The sequence below is a fragment of the Cetorhinus maximus genome, chromosome 3 (assembly GCF_964194155.1).
Source record: "Cetorhinus maximus chromosome 3, sCetMax3.hap1.1, whole genome shotgun sequence".
Taxonomy (NCBI): Eukaryota; Metazoa; Chordata; class Chondrichthyes; order Lamniformes; family Cetorhinidae; genus Cetorhinus; species Cetorhinus maximus.
Window position 1 is genome coordinate 71584098 of NC_135881.1, and position 17121 is coordinate 71601218.

At 44.7% G+C, this 17121-nt stretch overlaps 1 protein-coding gene across 3 annotated transcripts in view; it reads right to left on the reverse strand.

Annotated features, from left to right (window-relative positions):
• plcl2 (phospholipase C like 2) overlaps nucleotides 1-17121 on the reverse strand; it is a 315017-nt gene that overhangs the window by 111942 nt on the left and 185954 nt on the right. Inside the window, exon 3 of one of the 3 annotated variants that reach the window (XM_078538541.1) lies at nucleotides 16903-16998. The exons of the other annotated variants lie outside the window; for them this stretch is intronic. Within the exon in view, the coding sequence (XP_078394667.1) occupies nucleotides 16909-16998 (90 nt within the window). The 3' untranslated portion in view covers nucleotides 16903-16908. Of the gene's footprint in view, nucleotides 1-16902; nucleotides 16999-17121 lie in introns of those variants that run through there. 3 annotated transcript variants of the gene reach the window in all.

Consider the following 17121-nt stretch of genomic DNA (forward strand, 5'->3'; position numbering starts at 1 on the left):
GGTGCAAGATATTTACACTTGGGGAACAATAACTGCAGTCCCTGAGTTTACCATGAGTAGGCCCTGGGTTTCCCAAAGTCCTAGAAATGTGTTACAGGTATTGAGTTGTAAACAGTGGTGCTGTAAACTACCCATTTACTTCTAAGATGAAAGAGAGTTAGGATCAAAGATAATTAATTAGCATTTTACTTAGATACAAACGTAACGTGTTTCTTGTTGCCATGGGGAAAAGGGTAGAGGGGCTCATTTTTGAGATTAAGTTACAGACTTCCTTATAAACCCATGAATATCACAGAGACAGCACTTTGCAGTTTTGTCTTGCGTAGTGTTCAGCCACATGAGAGGTAGAGAGCAAATGATAGAAGCAGCCAGGCCTGCACCTTAAGCAGAGAAAATGCTGACCCTATCATTCACCACACACAATGTGGATGGGACCTTGTGCTCAGATTGAAGACCGAATTCTTGAGGATTGAAAGGAGGCTGGAAGATTCACCTTGCTTGGAGCTGGAAGTAGGGATCTATGGCTTAACCCAAGGCAGTTCTGGGATTAGAAGTTACCTGATTGGGAAAGTAAAAAGGAAGAAAGCCACCAGGAGCTAAGAATAATTTTTCACCGGTTCCACAAGGGTGGTGTCCACTTAAGGGACATAATAACGTATAAACATAGCAGGAGATTTTCATTGTGCTAACAGCTCTGTAGTTTGAAGTATAAGTTGCCTACAAAAAAAAGTGTTTAGTCAAGCAATTTTTCATCATTTTTTACAGAAGAAGTTTTAAAACGTGAAATCGTAACATGTCATTCTTCCAGCTATGAACTGGAAGTTTGAATTTCTCTTTAAAAATTATTGGTCTCTACAGAGATTGTAACAGTATTTTTGAGTACGGGAGGACAAACACAATTATGTAAAGAGGACACCAAGGAAAATTCCTTGAACCAAATAATTATTGATCTTCTGTTTAAAAACAAATTTTATCAGCTATTATAGCACAAGAAAGGGATGATGTAGTGGGCTCAAAGACAGACGGCAGAATTTTCCATGCCCGCTGGCATCGGGTGTGTTTGGTGGCGTCAGAGGACAATATGGCGAGAAGGCCAAAAAATCATTTTTACAACATAATGAAACCAGTTTGAATCGTCCACTTTGCCCGTCAATGGCGGGTCACATTTCCTGCCATCGGACGTCGGGAATCTCATTGTAATACATCTGCATATCATTATAGGCCCCGCCTGCCAGAATCATCCGTCCCACGCTGGATCATCTGAGCACGTCGGCGTGATTGCACACTGTGTTTCACAACATCACACATAAGGCGTGCACTGGGTGGGCTATACTTCGAAGGGAACCTGGAGGTGAGTGCACAGTAATGTTATGCAGCACTTGCCAGGCTTGCCTGTTGGACCTCAAGGTTAAGGTGCCGCGCATTCAGGCGAGGGCACAGGCAAGTTGGTTTTCCCGGCTGACTGACAGTGCGGTGCCGGGACAACGGCTGTACTGTGGTTGAGACGAACTCTGGGGGGTGGGCAAGGGCTGCACTGCAGGTGAGGCAACTTGTGGGGTGGGGGGGGGGCAAGGGCTTCACTGCTGTTAAGGCGACTTTGGGGGGGTGGACAAGGTCTGCCCTGCGGTTGAGGTGAGTTGGGGAAGGGGGGCAAGGGCTGTACTGTGGTTGATGGTAGTGCACAATCACCTGTAGGGTGGGGGGGAGGGAAGCGGCCAGGCATTAGGGAAACCTTGTGAAAAGTGACCATCCCTCCGCAACTGAGACAGTTCAGATGCAGCCACATTGACATGCTTGGAGTCAGGCTTCTAGCTTATCTGCCTCTCAAGCAATGCAGAGGCATGAAATTGCCAACAAGTGCTCCTGATCTTTTCACCCATCGGGCAGAGATTGCAAACTACTAAGCATTTTAGTGGAATGCAGAATAGTTCGATGACTGGGCAGGTTGTACAATCTCCTTGCTAAAGCTGGCCATGGACCAGTCACTGGTGGAGGCTCACAGCCCCTTATAATGTCATCATCCTGGTTTGGAACAGTCTCCCCCATGGTTCAAGCTAACAGTGCAGCCTTGCAGTGTGGGTTAGGAGAATGCCTGCGCCTGAACTAAGAGCACAGAATGCAGTCCAATGGGCAAAGCTGCCGCCAATCAGTCAGGTGGAGTGGGGCGGAGGTGGATGGGGTCTCGTGCAGCCATGCAACGCACTAATCTCTGGCCATCCAAGTGGTGGCCAAAACTCTCCAGGATGCGTTAAGGGGCCTTCAAACTTAACCAAGACAGGTTCTTAGAACACCCATGCTAGCCCATGCATTTCTCCCTTTCATCCTGAAGGAGTACAACATCAGGAGCATGGAGCCCAGTGATCTAGCTGTATGCCTCGTGGCACAAAAAGAGTGGAGACGAAGGAGAAGAGAGCAACGGAGGTGCCTGGCTAGGCAGAGGGAAGAGCAGCACACTCAGAAAGAAGGGGTGGCTGGGGCTCCTGGACATGCCGCTGAAGAGCCACAGCGAGCCATCGCTGTTCAGCGCCTACCTAAACCCAGAGTCTATGGACACCTCCTTTCATTCCAGCAGATAACCGAGAACCAGTGTTGCCGAAGACTGCGCATGTCTAGGGATCTGGTCGGTCACATCTGCCAGCTACTGCAGGATTTGGCGTCACTGGGACATGGAGGGAATCCACTGCCAGTGGCTGTGAAAGTGACCACGGCACTCAATTTTTTACCCCAGTGGTTTCTTTCAGGGCTCCACAGGTGACCTCTGTGGGAAATTGCAAGCCTGCACGAACAAATGCATCCATGAGGTCACAGATGACATCTTCGCAAAGGCACACAACTTTGTGCATTTTGCCCAGGACCGGGAAAGCCAGGATGCAAAAGCGCTGGGATTTACCCAGATCTCAGTCTCCCACAGGTGAAGGATGCCATTGACTGCACTCAGGTGGCGCTCAGATCTCCATCACAAGAAGCGGTCAACTATGTCAACCACAAGGGCTTCCGTTCGTTGAATGTTCAGCTGGTGTGCAACCACAACAAACGCATCCTGCAGGTCTGCACACAGTTTCCAGGGAGTGTCCGCGACTCCTACATTCTCAGTCGGTCTCAGATCCCTGATGTCTTTCAGGGTCCACAGAGGCTGTAGGGATGGTTCCTCAGGGACAAGGGCTACCCTCAGAGGGCATGGCTGATGATACCCGTGCGACGGCCTCAGGTTGCAGCAGAGCGACAGTATAATGAGGCTCATGCTGCAACTCGCACCTTGGTGGAGAAAACCATCAGGATGTTGAAAATGAGGTTCTGGTGCCTGAACCAGTCTGGTGGAGCCCTGCAATGCAGTCCACAGAGGGTGTCATGCATCATCGCCTGATGAGGAGAGGAGCTGGGTGAGGAGGAGATAGAGGAGCTGCACGTCTCCTCCGATGAGGAGGACATCGATGGGGATGGGGGTGAGGGGGTCCTCAAAGGTAACGACGATGGCGATGAGGCCATCGCACCGGCCAGATGAGGCAGATGCACTGGGGAGACCCTCATAGCTGCCAGATCTGTGGAGAATGATGATAACATGCAGTGAGGAGACACCACAAATCCTCACATTGCAACTGTGAACATTTGACTCCAGTCTTGCTGATGGCAGTGCACATACCCTATGTGATATGGTTCCTGTCATGGAGACGGAGCGGAAGCCGAATAGTCGCTCGATTCCAAGAGGATGATGACAGCATGCAGTGAGGACACTCCATAGATCTTCACATAGCCTCTGTGAATGTCTGACTCGTCTTGCTGAGGGCAGCTCGCTTGTGCTTTGTGATTAGGGTCATATCATGAATATACAGCCGTAAAATTTAAATGCATCTAATCCTTTGTCAGCCTTCAGCGCCTGACCCATTCAGGGGCACACCGTCACTGGTCACAGATGCTGACAAGATGGGGGGCCAGCCCCACCTCAAAAGTGCTGAGAGCACAGAATGACGGAACTCTGTGACACCTGCCCACAACAAACTGGCAGCAATGACAAGAACCATTAATAATGTGTCCAGTGAGCGTGAAGCCAGGCGAACACTTTGGTCTGAAGGTTACACACTGCACAGGGAAGAGGGCCTGGACTGAGACACCTGCCTTTATCTCGTGCAGGAGACAAGGTTTCACATCTGAGTGACAAGAACACTGCTCGTCAGAAACAGGAGCCATTGGCAGGGAGACATTCTTGGGAGTTTATTTACAATAGCGAGCATTATGTACAAGTGATTAACAGCCGTGCCTAGGCTGCGTAATCACATCTTCTTCACCTTTGTAACCCTGGTCTTGGTGCTCTTCCGACATCCATAGTGGAGGTGGAGGCAGCCTGCTGACTGCTATGCCCTATCTGTGATGACCTTGGTGGGCGTCCTCTGGAGGGCTGAGACCTGGAGGTCTCCGACCTGCTCTTAGGGTCGTGCTATGTGGCAGTGGCACACTCCTCGAGCTGTGGACCTGGAGCTGCTGGAGGCATGGGAAGAAGGGATAAAGATGGGCTGGACACTTCCGGAGTCACCTGGGTGGGTGACACCAGAGTGTGCACCTGCTGATTCTCCTCCCTATGCGTGCCCGAGGGCCCCTGGCTGACTCCGTGAGTGGAAGGAGTAGCTGGAATGAGATTGAGCTGCCCCGCACCCCTCTCGCGTACACACTGTTGGAGGTCAACTATGGCGTCTGTGATGGAGTTCAGCCCGTGCAGCAGTGCAGGACCAATGTACTGGACCAAGGTCTTCATGGCGGCCACCATCCTGCCAGTGTTGACCTCTGTGTGTTGACATGCTGGCGCTATCACCTCAGCCTGAAGGCAGACAGAATCCTCCATCATGCTTTGCAATCCAAGGGGTGTAGCGGACATCCCTTCCTGTGGAGTAAACTTGATGGATTAGCTGGTCTTTTCTTGCCTGTCATTTTTGTATGTTCACAAGTGCCTAACCCTCATCCACTGGACGCTTGCTCAATGGTGGGGGTGTTGGGGTCGGGAGATAGCAGGACATCTGGCACAACTGCTACAGGGCTGTAGCTGGGAATTAAAGTTAAACTGACATTTGTGCTGAATGAAGAGAGGATTGATTTGTGCCTGCAAGAAGAAAAACACCCAGGGTAGAAATTTTCGCTCGACGGGCAGGCTCGTGCCCAACCCGCTCAAGTGTGAAGTGACGCGCGTTGAAGTCCGCTAAGCGTGCCGACGTCAATGCGCAGTCGCTCAATAGTTGTCAGTGGCGCAAAGGCCTGTTAAGGCCACTAATTAATCAATTAACTTAAATTTTTTGCTGCCCGCCGTGCCTAATGGTTGGCGGGCAGGTGAAAAGGTCAAGCGGCCTTTGCAATTTTTGGAAACCTCATCCACGGGCGGGATGAGGCTTCCAAATGCAAATAAAGATAAAATAAAAGTTTTAAAATTGATTCAATAACATTTCCCTGCCCATGTGACAGGGTCACATGAGGGAACATCTTTTATTATATTTTTACTTTTTACTTTTTTCATTTTCTTTTTTTTAAACAGCGCTTCATTGCCCTGAAGCAGCTCCGTGCCTCAGGGAGATTATGCAGCATTCACTCGCACACATGCGCAAAGTTCGCGCTCGGCTGGCTCGCACACCCCCCCCCTCCCGCACAGGCAGTGCTTAGCGCTGTTCCTCGCGTTTCACGCTGGGTGGGCCTCAATCGCAGTGTGCTGTCGATCAGCTTCCTGACTGCCCCCAAGCCTGCCCGCCAAGGGCAAAGTTCTGCCCCCATAGTCTGAAAGGCCTGGGAGCACTATCGGCACAAGAATGTCCTCTGGCAAAGCCTTGTGCTAGAATTAGAGGAACAGGAATAGGAGCGTATGCTTCTGGCCACACGCAAAATTCCAAAGCAACCTTTCAACTCTCTCAAAACCTATCATACATAACCAATACTGCAGTAGGCCAAACCTTCCAACTGAAGTTGAAAACTGGAACTTTGTTGCATGGGGTATTTGTAAAAGGTTAGCTCACAAACAACTTTCCAACAAAGCCTAACTACATGATCTACATTTACTTATTCAGGCACAAGATAGAACACAAGGCAGGTGCTTGGATTTCAATGTATGTGCTCATCAAACATCCAGCAACTCTACGTCACTCTGCTTGAAGAATAAAGCTACACACAAAAGGAAAGAGCAAAAGAGACCACAGTGCCATGCAACTTTTAGCCATTATGTACTTTTCAAGAGATCACTCTCCAAACTCTGAGGCTGGAGGTCATTGAAAGACTGGAGCAGGGCAAAGCCAGGGCCTCTCCCAAGCTCACAGCTAGTAGCATCCATTTCGTGTTATTCTTTCTCTACTCACATGCACATACTCCAACACATCACCATGACACTGGCCGTGACTAACGCAATAGGAGGTTGGAGGCCTGGATGAGGCCTGTTCTGTGTGCAATGAGCTTACTGGAAGGTAAAACAGCCAGGAAGCACCAAGTGTACTAGGAGCCTGCATGTCACCCATGCAATAAAAGGTCATTATGGCCATCATTCAGAGAAGATTAATGCACCATATTGGGCACTTTAGCATACTAGGGGCTCAGCCCTCATCAACAATGAACAATGAAGGGGAGAAAAAGTCACTATGAAAATTATATCAGGAATACTGCAGTTCAGATTTTGACAACAAGACCAGAAAGTGCCTTGCCTTCATGATCTATTTTATATTGACAAGGTGGTCACCATGAGAAAAATTGCTGAACCAGGCGTTAAAATGCAGTTAACAGTCATTTTCAAATTAAAATGAAATTCTCACATAAAATGGGGCTGAAGAGCACTTTGGGCTTGATTAAAAGACCGGGGGATTAAGGGTTGAATAATTTGGGTGGGGATCTGGTGATATCAATCTCCATTTAAGTTAAATACAAGGATAAAGACAAAATGCTGCGGATGCTGGAAATCTGAAGCAAAAACAAAAATTACTGGAAAAACTCAGCAGGTCTGACAGCATCTGTGGAAAGAAAGAGAGGGCAGAATTTTGCCCTTGATGGGCGGGCGGGCCCCACCGGCTCGGCGGTGGGCGGGCAGCCGATCGCCGCCGCTAAAACAGGTCCTGCCGCCATTTTGAGTGGGTGGGCCAATTAAGGGCCGCCCAACACTATGCGCTTCCTGTGCGGGGGGGTGTGGATTCCCCAACTGTCAGAGTGCGCTCTTTTGCGCATGCGCACGACAGAGCGCACATCTCCCTGAGACCAAGTGCTGTCTCAGGGAGAGCGCTGAAAGTTTTATAAACTTCAAAAATAGAAAAATAAAAAAATTATTAACATGTCCCCCTCATGTGACAATGTCACACGAGATGGGACATGTTAATAAATATCACATAAACTTTATTAAAGTTTTTAAAAACAGACATGAAACCTCATCCTGCCGGTAGATGAGGTTTCATGGTTTTTTAGAAGCCTGCTGGGGCTCCTGGCCTGCCCGCCAACCTTAAGGTTGGACGGGCAGGGCCCTTTAATTGGCTTAATTATCCTGTCACAATTGGCCACTGACCGGTCGGCGGGCGGACAGCTGATTGCGCTGTGCCCCCGCCTTCCTGAATATTTAAATGGGGCGGGGTGACGTCGGGGGTTCTGCCCGACGTCATCCTGTGTCATTTTCACGTCGGCAATCGGGCCCCGCACCCAGCTCGCCGGCAGAAAAATTCTGCCCAGATTTAACGTTTCGAGTCCATATGACTCTTCTTCAGAGCTGAAGAAGAATCATACGGACTCGAAACGTTAACTCTGTCTTTCTCTCCACAGATGCTGTCAGGCCTGCTGAGTTTTTCCAGCATTTTTTGTTTTTGTTCCATTTGAGTTTCTGTTTCTGATTTGTTCATTCTATACAGATGTGAAATATCCCACCCGCTGGAAAGAATCATTCTTTACTTTCTTAGTGATGCACACAATTAAGATTTTGGGGATAATTTCAATTTACCGTTGGAGTGTTGCAGAATGGGTGCCTGTTTCTAGGAACCACTCAATATTTCTTTCTATCATTGGAGAAGAGATCATTGGAAAAGACAATTTAGGTGATTCCTAGAAAGATAGATTGTAAATTATCCTCTGGGTTGCTATAGAAACCAAGTCAAATGTCACATTCAACCACAAAGTACTTATTAGCCATTATCATGTCATAGATCAGTCAGCCTGCATTTCCTGCTGCCAGCTGCCTCTTCTGGCAGCTTTTATTGGTAGCCACTGAAGACAAATGGCCATTAGTTCACTTCTACCATAACTCCACCCACTCTATAACCATTGTTTGGTGGTTGGGGAGGGTGTGGGGAAGGGGAGAGATGGTATTAAGTACCTGCTACAATTAAGTTGGTGCTTCATTAACAAATTGATTTTTAGTGGTAAGAATATCCTGCATGTCATTTACCATATTTAGCATGTTGCATGTTAAGTTTGAGGAATAACCATTTGAAATGAGCACACAGGTTTACTAGGGAAGCAGATGTGGTGATTGGCGATTTAAAGAGTCCAGGTAAATAACTTCAATCCTTTATAGACTGTAACCTCTCTGGTCAGGAAATCTATTGTTTAGAAACACGTCTGGAAATCCTTTGAACTAAGCAACCCACAGCTTCCTTTTAGTACTGTATAATGTTCATCACTGTTGTATACTTTGGGTAAATATTTATATATATATATGGGTTTTTCTGTTCAAAACTTGTGGTTAGACATTGTAATGTCAATCTAAAATCCAGAAGACACTGAAATCCAGAAATGACTTGGTTCCAAGAATTCTGGACTGGCGAGGTTACAGTGTATTTCATTAACAATTTGATTATTTTCATTAATTAATTTTGTGGTGGTGCTCATGTCCTCATGAGCTTTTAGCCTCAAGTTTTCTTGGGTGGAAGGGGGTCGCAGTGGAATGGGTTGCTGTAGCCTGGTACAGGCCAGTGTACCTGAACAGATTAAGGGTATGGGGGCCTTGGTGATCTTAATGGCAGGGCCTCTTTAAAATAAAACTTCCCAGACTCCCACCGGACACAAGGCCAGATTCACAACATGGCTGGTGAATGGGCACTTGGCCTCAGAGACTGCACCCGGAGATCTGTGGGAATGATCCCTTGACAATCTTGTTCAGGTTGGGTAAGACTGGGGATTCCAGTGGGGACCGACTGAGGACAGCAGGTCCATCGTGGTTGGACCAGGTACAACTTCCTTTGCATTGCACAATAGGGGTGTGATTCCAGTTCTTGGGAGGATTCCTGGCCCACCCTGATGAACATTGCTTGTACCGGGAACAGCATCCTGAAAATTATGTTAGCCAGCACTGGTATTTTTGGCCCCAATCCCCATCTCCTTTCCTGCCCTTGGGAGGCCTGAAAATTCAGTTCTCCCCATATTAATGTTAATATCATGTTGCAAAAGGATCAGAAAAGATCATTGTGGTCCATCTGGTTGATCCCAATATCCAAGAAATATCATATCACACGATACCGGCCATCCTACTGATTTTTCTCCAGGCACTTATCAACAAATTCAGGACAGAGAGAGTTAGATAAAATCAGCTCCAACTGCATATCTTGACAGTCCATTCTATTGATTCACCAATCTCTGGTGAGTTAAATATAAACTGTATTTTCATCCTCTAAGTTGAAGGCTATATCCTCATGTAGTAGCATCAATGACAATGCTGAACATTTTGATGTTTATTTTGTCTATGCCTTTTAGAACTTTGAATACTTCTAAAGGTCCCTCCTGAATTTTTACATCTTCACTGTGAGCTATCTTAGATGCTATAGCTTCTCCTTACAACTCAGGTGTCGAATCCTAGCTATCAATTTAGTTCCCCTTTTTTTGCACCTCTCCAGTACCTGCATGCATTTTTCATAATATGGTAATCAGAATAATCCAACACACCTCACCAGTGCTCGGTATGAAATCAATCACTGGCCGAGATCAATGTCTTACACGACTGCTTACATAGCCTAAGACCTTATTTGCATTTTTTTCTACTACTGCCTTACATTGTGCTGATTTCAAAGATACTTAATCTGCAGAATGTATCCCAATTCCTCTTTTTTTGTCTGGTGGAATTTTGCCAATTAACCTTTATTGGCACTGTTCCCAATCTCATGACTTTGCTTCGTCCACATTAAATGAAATCTGGCACTTGCCAACCCGACTCCCCAGTCTATCCAGATCCCTCTGTATTGGGTCAACCTGTTCCTATACAAACATAGGAGGTGGATAGTGAGAGGTGGAAGTGTAAAATGGGTTGCCAATTTGTTATTGACTGGTTTGCACTATTGACCAAAGTCAAGGTTATTCCCAACCTGCACCACCGAGCGCCCCCCCCACCAACCCCCTCGCTCCCCGCAAGGAATCTATTTCCCTTTTCACCACCAGGTTATTCACATACATTATAAACAATGACAATCCCTACACTACTCCCTGAGGAACCCTACTGGAGATCTCCTCCCATACTAATCCAACTTCTCATATAACCACCATGTGCTTTGTGTTTCAGCCAATTTTCAGTCTATTTCAAAAGTACTCCACCCATGTAATCTTTTGTCAAAAGCTTTGCTGAAATCTAAATAAACTGCATCCGTCCACGAAATTTGTCACCACCTCATGATCTCTCTCACATAAAGGCAGGTTGGCTCCTTTTTCTAGTTCCATGCTTACCCATTTTCCTTCAGAATGTCCTTAAGTACATTTCCTAGAATTGAGGTCAGGCTGACTTGCCTGTTGTTCCCAGAGTTACCTTTTTGCTGCTTTGTATTGTACTGAATCAAACAGATTAGGAAGATGGCAGGTCTACGTTGAATGAGCTGATGCAGTTCCATAGGGCTGAGCATGAAAATTGACCTCAGCACTTCATGAGCTGAGAGGGTTGGGGGAAGAAGAATAATAAACATGACCCAATAGCTCCCCTGCTCAACAATACACAAATGGTTTCTCTTCTCTTCCCTGCTTGTATCAGTGAGTATGTTGATGACCCCTAACTTCACCTCTCCATCACCACCCTTGACATCTCCTCTTCCTCCATGCTTTCAGACTACCTATCTGATATTCAGTCTTAGATGTCAATATTTATCTTTCAACTGACATTAGTGAAAACTATTTCTCATCATTACCTCATTGCTGTCTGTGGGAGATTGTCATGTGCAAACTGGCTGCCACATTTTCCTACATTATAATAGTGACTTCACTTCAAAATTACATATAAAGAACATTGAGATGTCCTTTGGGAGGTCATGAAAAACACTGCAGAAATTTAAGTTCTTATTTTTATATAAATGCAAATTCATCCTTTCTTACTCCACCTTTTCAAAGCCATAATATATTTTATCATGGACCCGAGAAACAATTGCTGCGAATACTGGGATGAGTATGTTCTACTCTGGAAAGCCTGTCAGCAAAGGATAGTACTGGAGCCAATCTTTACTCAGTCTTACATTTATGTACAGAGTGAGACACTAGAAGTATTTCAACCCTTAACATAACCACACCACAGTTTCAATAAGTGTTTCTTTATATGTGCTCAAGTGAAACACCATTAATGCCCTCCACCTGCATATCATTAAACATAATTGATAAACATTTAACAGATTGCATCAAGTGGCTCGAGTGTAATGCATTTTTAGGGGATTATCCTGACGTTGTAATAGATAAATTGGAATTAACTTGGACTGCAGCCATACTCAAGTGCATACACCATGTTTAAAAAGGAATAATAATCAGTAGAAAACATGTATCTGGGGACAAATGTATTAAAGCCAGTCAAATGAACAAAAAAGTACAAATGTCTTCAAGGATTTTCAATGAAGGAAGACAATGAGACCACTGTGTTTCTGCTTCAATGAACTGTGCCATACAGCAGTAAGACTCAGGTAATTACTTATGTTTCCTCACTCACCAGTGTAGGTTTTCCAACAGTATTAAATAAAACCAAGTGGAAAACCTAGGCCTATTAGTTGCTAATCTCAGCAAAGTCATGAAGACAGATGCTGAGTGAACGTTAGGTACATTCCCAGAAAAAGGTAGGGAAACTCTAGGCATGAGTCAGCCTGGGCTGTCCTCGTGTACTTCATAGTAGGCCACTCAAAAACAAAAGCTGGCAGAGTCTAGCATGATTAACTGTTTTGGCAAGACGTTTTGGCATTTAGTGTAACTATGAAAATAACAGGCAGAAGAAATTAAACATTAAAAATAGAGCAATTTTACAAATAAACAGAAATGGGACAGTACAATGTCTATATTACACTAACAGAATTCTGAACTAAGGTACAACAGGGTTAAAGCCCATATGGTTTAACAAAACTAGTCTTGCTTGAGACAACCCAATATAGGAGAGATAATAGTTCTTTACCCACCAAAGCAGACCAAGCATAAATATTAAAATGAATAAAGAATCTCAATTTTGTACAGGGGCACTAATCATTATTTATATCATGGACGACAATTATGGATGAGTTCAGCACAATCACTTTAATTTTAAACCATGTCCTGTATCTGCTTGACGGACTGAGTTATTAATGGGGCCAATCGTCAAATTAAAAATAATCAATTTACAACACAATCTCCCACTTATAAATCTATGCTGGCTTTTATTGCTGATATTTTTTGACAAATTACTTTGAATTGCATTCTTTATTCCACTTTCTAAAAAAAAAAGTAATTCGGATGTCAAGCTGATAAATCGAAATCCTTCCAACAACGTGTCACTTTGGCCGTCTTCTATCTCACAGGTTTGATAACTACTAATTTTAGCTACATTTTAAAAGATATTTTTCGTAAGAATGATTTTATCAATAATTGCCTCCGTGATTAATAAGATAAATACTTTGGACTGAAATTTCCGTTTTTATACTCCTTGGCATGCAATTTTCATTCATTAAAATGAATAGGCAGCAAAACCCTATCAGACCCAGAATTTTCACCTGAGAATATAGATTGTTCTTTATTAAAATAATGTAAAAACATAAGGAAAGGTTTGTAGACAGAACTGATTTAAACTCTGTTCTTGCAAATCCTGTCTTTCCCCTTCAATGATAGTGATGTCACCGGAGAAGGATGAATTTCATGGCTGAAGACTTTGTATTGTAAAGATAGGTAAATATAGATGATATTAAATAAATTAACTCATTGGATAATATTGAGGTAAAATGGATTTAGGATTAAACCACATATGGGGAGAAATTTGCTAACCCCAAAACTCAGCATAGGGATCATAGTACTCAATTAGGCCATGATCATTCATTGTGTTGCAGGCATCACATTAAATTGATGTTGCCCGCCCTTTGTCATGATTTCTGTGGTACTTGTATTTTTCATGGGCTGCATACATTAGCAGGGATTCCAATATCGTGAGTGGCTGGCGCTACTTAAAGCTAGTCTGCAAGAAACGGTGCGAGTTTTCCAAAATGCAATCTGGGCTTTGCGAAATGGCTAAGCATGCAAGAGGGTGAGCACTAAGATTTTCAGAGAATGCACTGCAGATCTTGGTAGAAAAGATGGAGATAAACCTTGTATCTGCAGGGGAGCAGGAGGGTGTCTAGACATGTGTTCAGGAAGTGGGAGCAAGTAGCAGTGGAGGACAGTGCAGAACACTGATGCAGTGCAGAATAAATTTTAACAATCTTACATGAGTGGTTCAGGTGAGTGAGTTTATGGCAGATCCTACCAATTGCATCCCTAGCTTCATCCACTGCTCAATTGTCTACACCCTCATCATCCAACAATCTCAATCAATCAGTACTCAACCTTAAAAATCAAAGGCTTAACCTCGCACACTTATGCCCACAACTCACAGCTTGCACAACCAATTAATTATTCACCAAGACAGTAACATCACCCAAACATATTGTGGGACACTAACTAACATACCACTTTTTTTTTGCACGGTTAGGTGCCACACAGGAGGAGGTCTTGTTGCGCAGCGATAGTGTCCCTACCTCTAGCTTCAAGTCCCACTTCCGGACTTAATGGCCACAGATGGTGCATTTATAACGTGGCCAAACAGGTTGATTGCCCTCCAATCTATGGTGCTGATTGTTGGTTCTCTAGTATGCAGCACCATTGTATTATCTTTGAAAATAAACAAATCTTAAATGGTGGTCTGCATTAATTTCTCCTATGTATCACTGTAACTGTGTTAAATTCCATTCATAGTTTGAATTATTGTTTGCAAGCTGCTGAATTAAAAGTTACAGTGCTGTTAACATTTGGCAAAGTTTGCCTTTTATCTGCCAATGGTATAAACAGCTGAATACCTACTGTCCATGCTTTGTTTTCAAATAATAATTTGGTTCAATCTACAATTTATAATCTTCAGCCAGAAGTGCCTAGTGGATGATCCATCTCAGCCTCCTCCAGAGGTCCCCTGCATTACAGATGCCAGTCTTCAGCCAATTTGATTCACTCCACGTGATATCAAGAAACTGCAGAAGGCACTGGATACTGCAAAGGCTATGGGCTCTGACAATATTCCAGAAATGGTACTGAAGACTTGTACTCTAGCACTTGCCGCACCCCTAGCCAAGCTGTTCCAGTACAACTACAACACTGGCATCTATCTGGCTATGTGGAAAATTGCCCAGGTATGTCCTGTACACAAAAAGCAGGACAAATCCAACCCAGCCAATTACCGCCCCAGCAGTCTACTCTCGATCATCAGTAAAGTGATGGAAGGGGTCATCAACAGTGCTATCGAGCGGCACTTGCTTAGCAATAACCTGCTCACTGTTGCCCGGTTTGGCTTCCGCCAGGACCATTCAGCTCCCAACTTCATTATAGCCTTGGTTCAAACATGGACAAAAGAGCTGAATTCCTGAGGTGAGTTGAGAGTGACTGCCCTTGACATCAAGGCAGCATTTGACCGAATATGGCATTCTAGCAAAACTGGAGTCAATGGGGATCAGAGGGAAAACTCTCCGCTGGTTGGAGTCATACCTAGCATAAAGAAAGATGATTGTGGTTGTTGGAGGTCAGTCATTTCAGCTCCAGGGCATCGCTGCAGGAGTTGCTCAGGGTAGTGTCCTCGGCCCAACCAACTTCAGCTGCTTCATCAATGACCTTCCTTCCATCATAAGGTCAGAAGTGGGAATGTTTGCTGATGATTGCACAATGTTCAGCACCATTCACAACTCCTCAGATACTGAAGCAGTCCATGTCCAAATGCAGCAAGACCTGGGCTTGGCTGACAAGTGACAAGTAACATTCCTGCCACACAAGTATCAGGCAATGACCATCTCCAACAAGAGAGAATCCAACCATATTCCTTTGATCATAAACAGAAAATGCTGGAAAAACTCAGTAGGTCTAACAGCATTTGTGGAGAGGAAAAAAAAGTTAGCATTTCAAGTTCGTATGACTCTTCTTCAGAGCATACGGACTCGAAATGTTAACTGTTTTTTTCTCTCCACAGATGCTGTTAGACCTGCTGAGTTTTTCCAGCATTTTTTGTGTTTGTTTCAGATTTTCAGCATCTGCAGTATTTTGCTTTTATCATATTCCCTTGATGTTCAACAGCATCACCATCACTAAATCCTCCATTATCAACATCCTGGGGGTTACCATTGACCAGAAACGGAACTGGACTACCCATATAAATACTGTGGCTACAAGAGCAGGTCAGAGGCTAGGAATCCTGCAACGAATAACTCACCTCCCAAACTCCCCAAAGCCTGTCCACCATCTACAAGGCACAAGTCAGGAGTGTGATGGAATACTCCCCACTTGCTTGGATGAGTGCAGCTCCCATAGCACTCAAGAAGCTTGGCACCATCCAGGACAAAGCAGCCTGCTTGATTGGCAGCACATCCACAAACATTCACTCCCTCCACACCGACACACAGTAGCAGCAGTGTGTACCATCTACAAGATGCACTGCAGGAATTCACCAAGGCTCTTTAGACAGCACCTTCCAAACCCACGACCACTTCCATCTAGAAGGACAAGGGCAGCAGATGGATGGGAACACCACCACCTGGAAGGTCCCCTCCACGTAATTCACCATCTTGACTTGAGAATATATCGCCGTTGCTTCACTGTTGCTGAGTCAAAATCCTGGAACTCCCTTCCTAACAGCACTGTGGGTGTACCTACACCACAGGCACTGCAGCGATTCAATAAGGCAGCTCGCTGCCACCTTCTGAAGGGCAACTAGGAATGGGCAATAAATGCTGGCCCAGCCAGCGAAGCGCACATCCCATCAATGAATTTTTAAAAATTGCAAGTGGAATAATGATGATGAATAGAACCCTTTCTTACTCTGTGGTAAGACCTGTCTTGTCTTTCATCTGTCCTCATTCTGAGGGTTGGCAACCCTCTCTTTCTTCACTGCCCTCACTGCCTGTTCCATGGACAGGCCAGGCCATATTCTGATATTATCCATCCATGCTATCTCTGGTCTTCCTTCTGCATGTTTTCCAAGTGTTTTTCCTTGCATTACCTCTATTTCCAAACATTCCCTTCCTGTTTGCATTACATTCCAAAATATATGAGCTTCTTTGATATCACTGCCTCAAACAAGTTGCTTGCAAACACCAGCACTGTGGTAAGATCAGGTGGAAAATATTATAAGCTATAGCAGAGTGTTACTCCAATTAAAAGAAATAGATCCAGAAACACATTGAATATATTAATGTTAGGAATTTGCAAAGTGAAACTTAGTGCCAGAAGAAAGCCCCTAGGTCCAAGCTGATGAGTTGCCTAAAATATTACACCATGTTAGCCCAAACACAGCACTAAAGAGAAAATTCAGAAATTACCATATCAATGGAATAAATTGACAATAAAACCAGAAAGGGTTTAGTAAGATATGATGGCACAATATTTAAGTTTCGCCAAAGTACAACACTTCATGGAGGAGATGCAGGCAGCCCATAGGCTTTGTCTGACAAGGTTCTGATGAAGGGTCATCGACCTGAAACGCTCACTTTGTTTCTCTCACCCCCAATGCTGCCAGACCTGCTGAGCATTTCCAGCATTTTCGGCTTTTATTTCCAGCATCTGCAGTACTTTGTTCTTATGCTTAAGCTGCATTTGAAAAAAACAATTAATCAGTGCAAGATGCTGAATAGAAACAAAAAATCTCTCCAAGGAAACATGAAATAAAGTTAACTTGAGAAAATTATATTAACTTAAATGCATTGGTCCCCG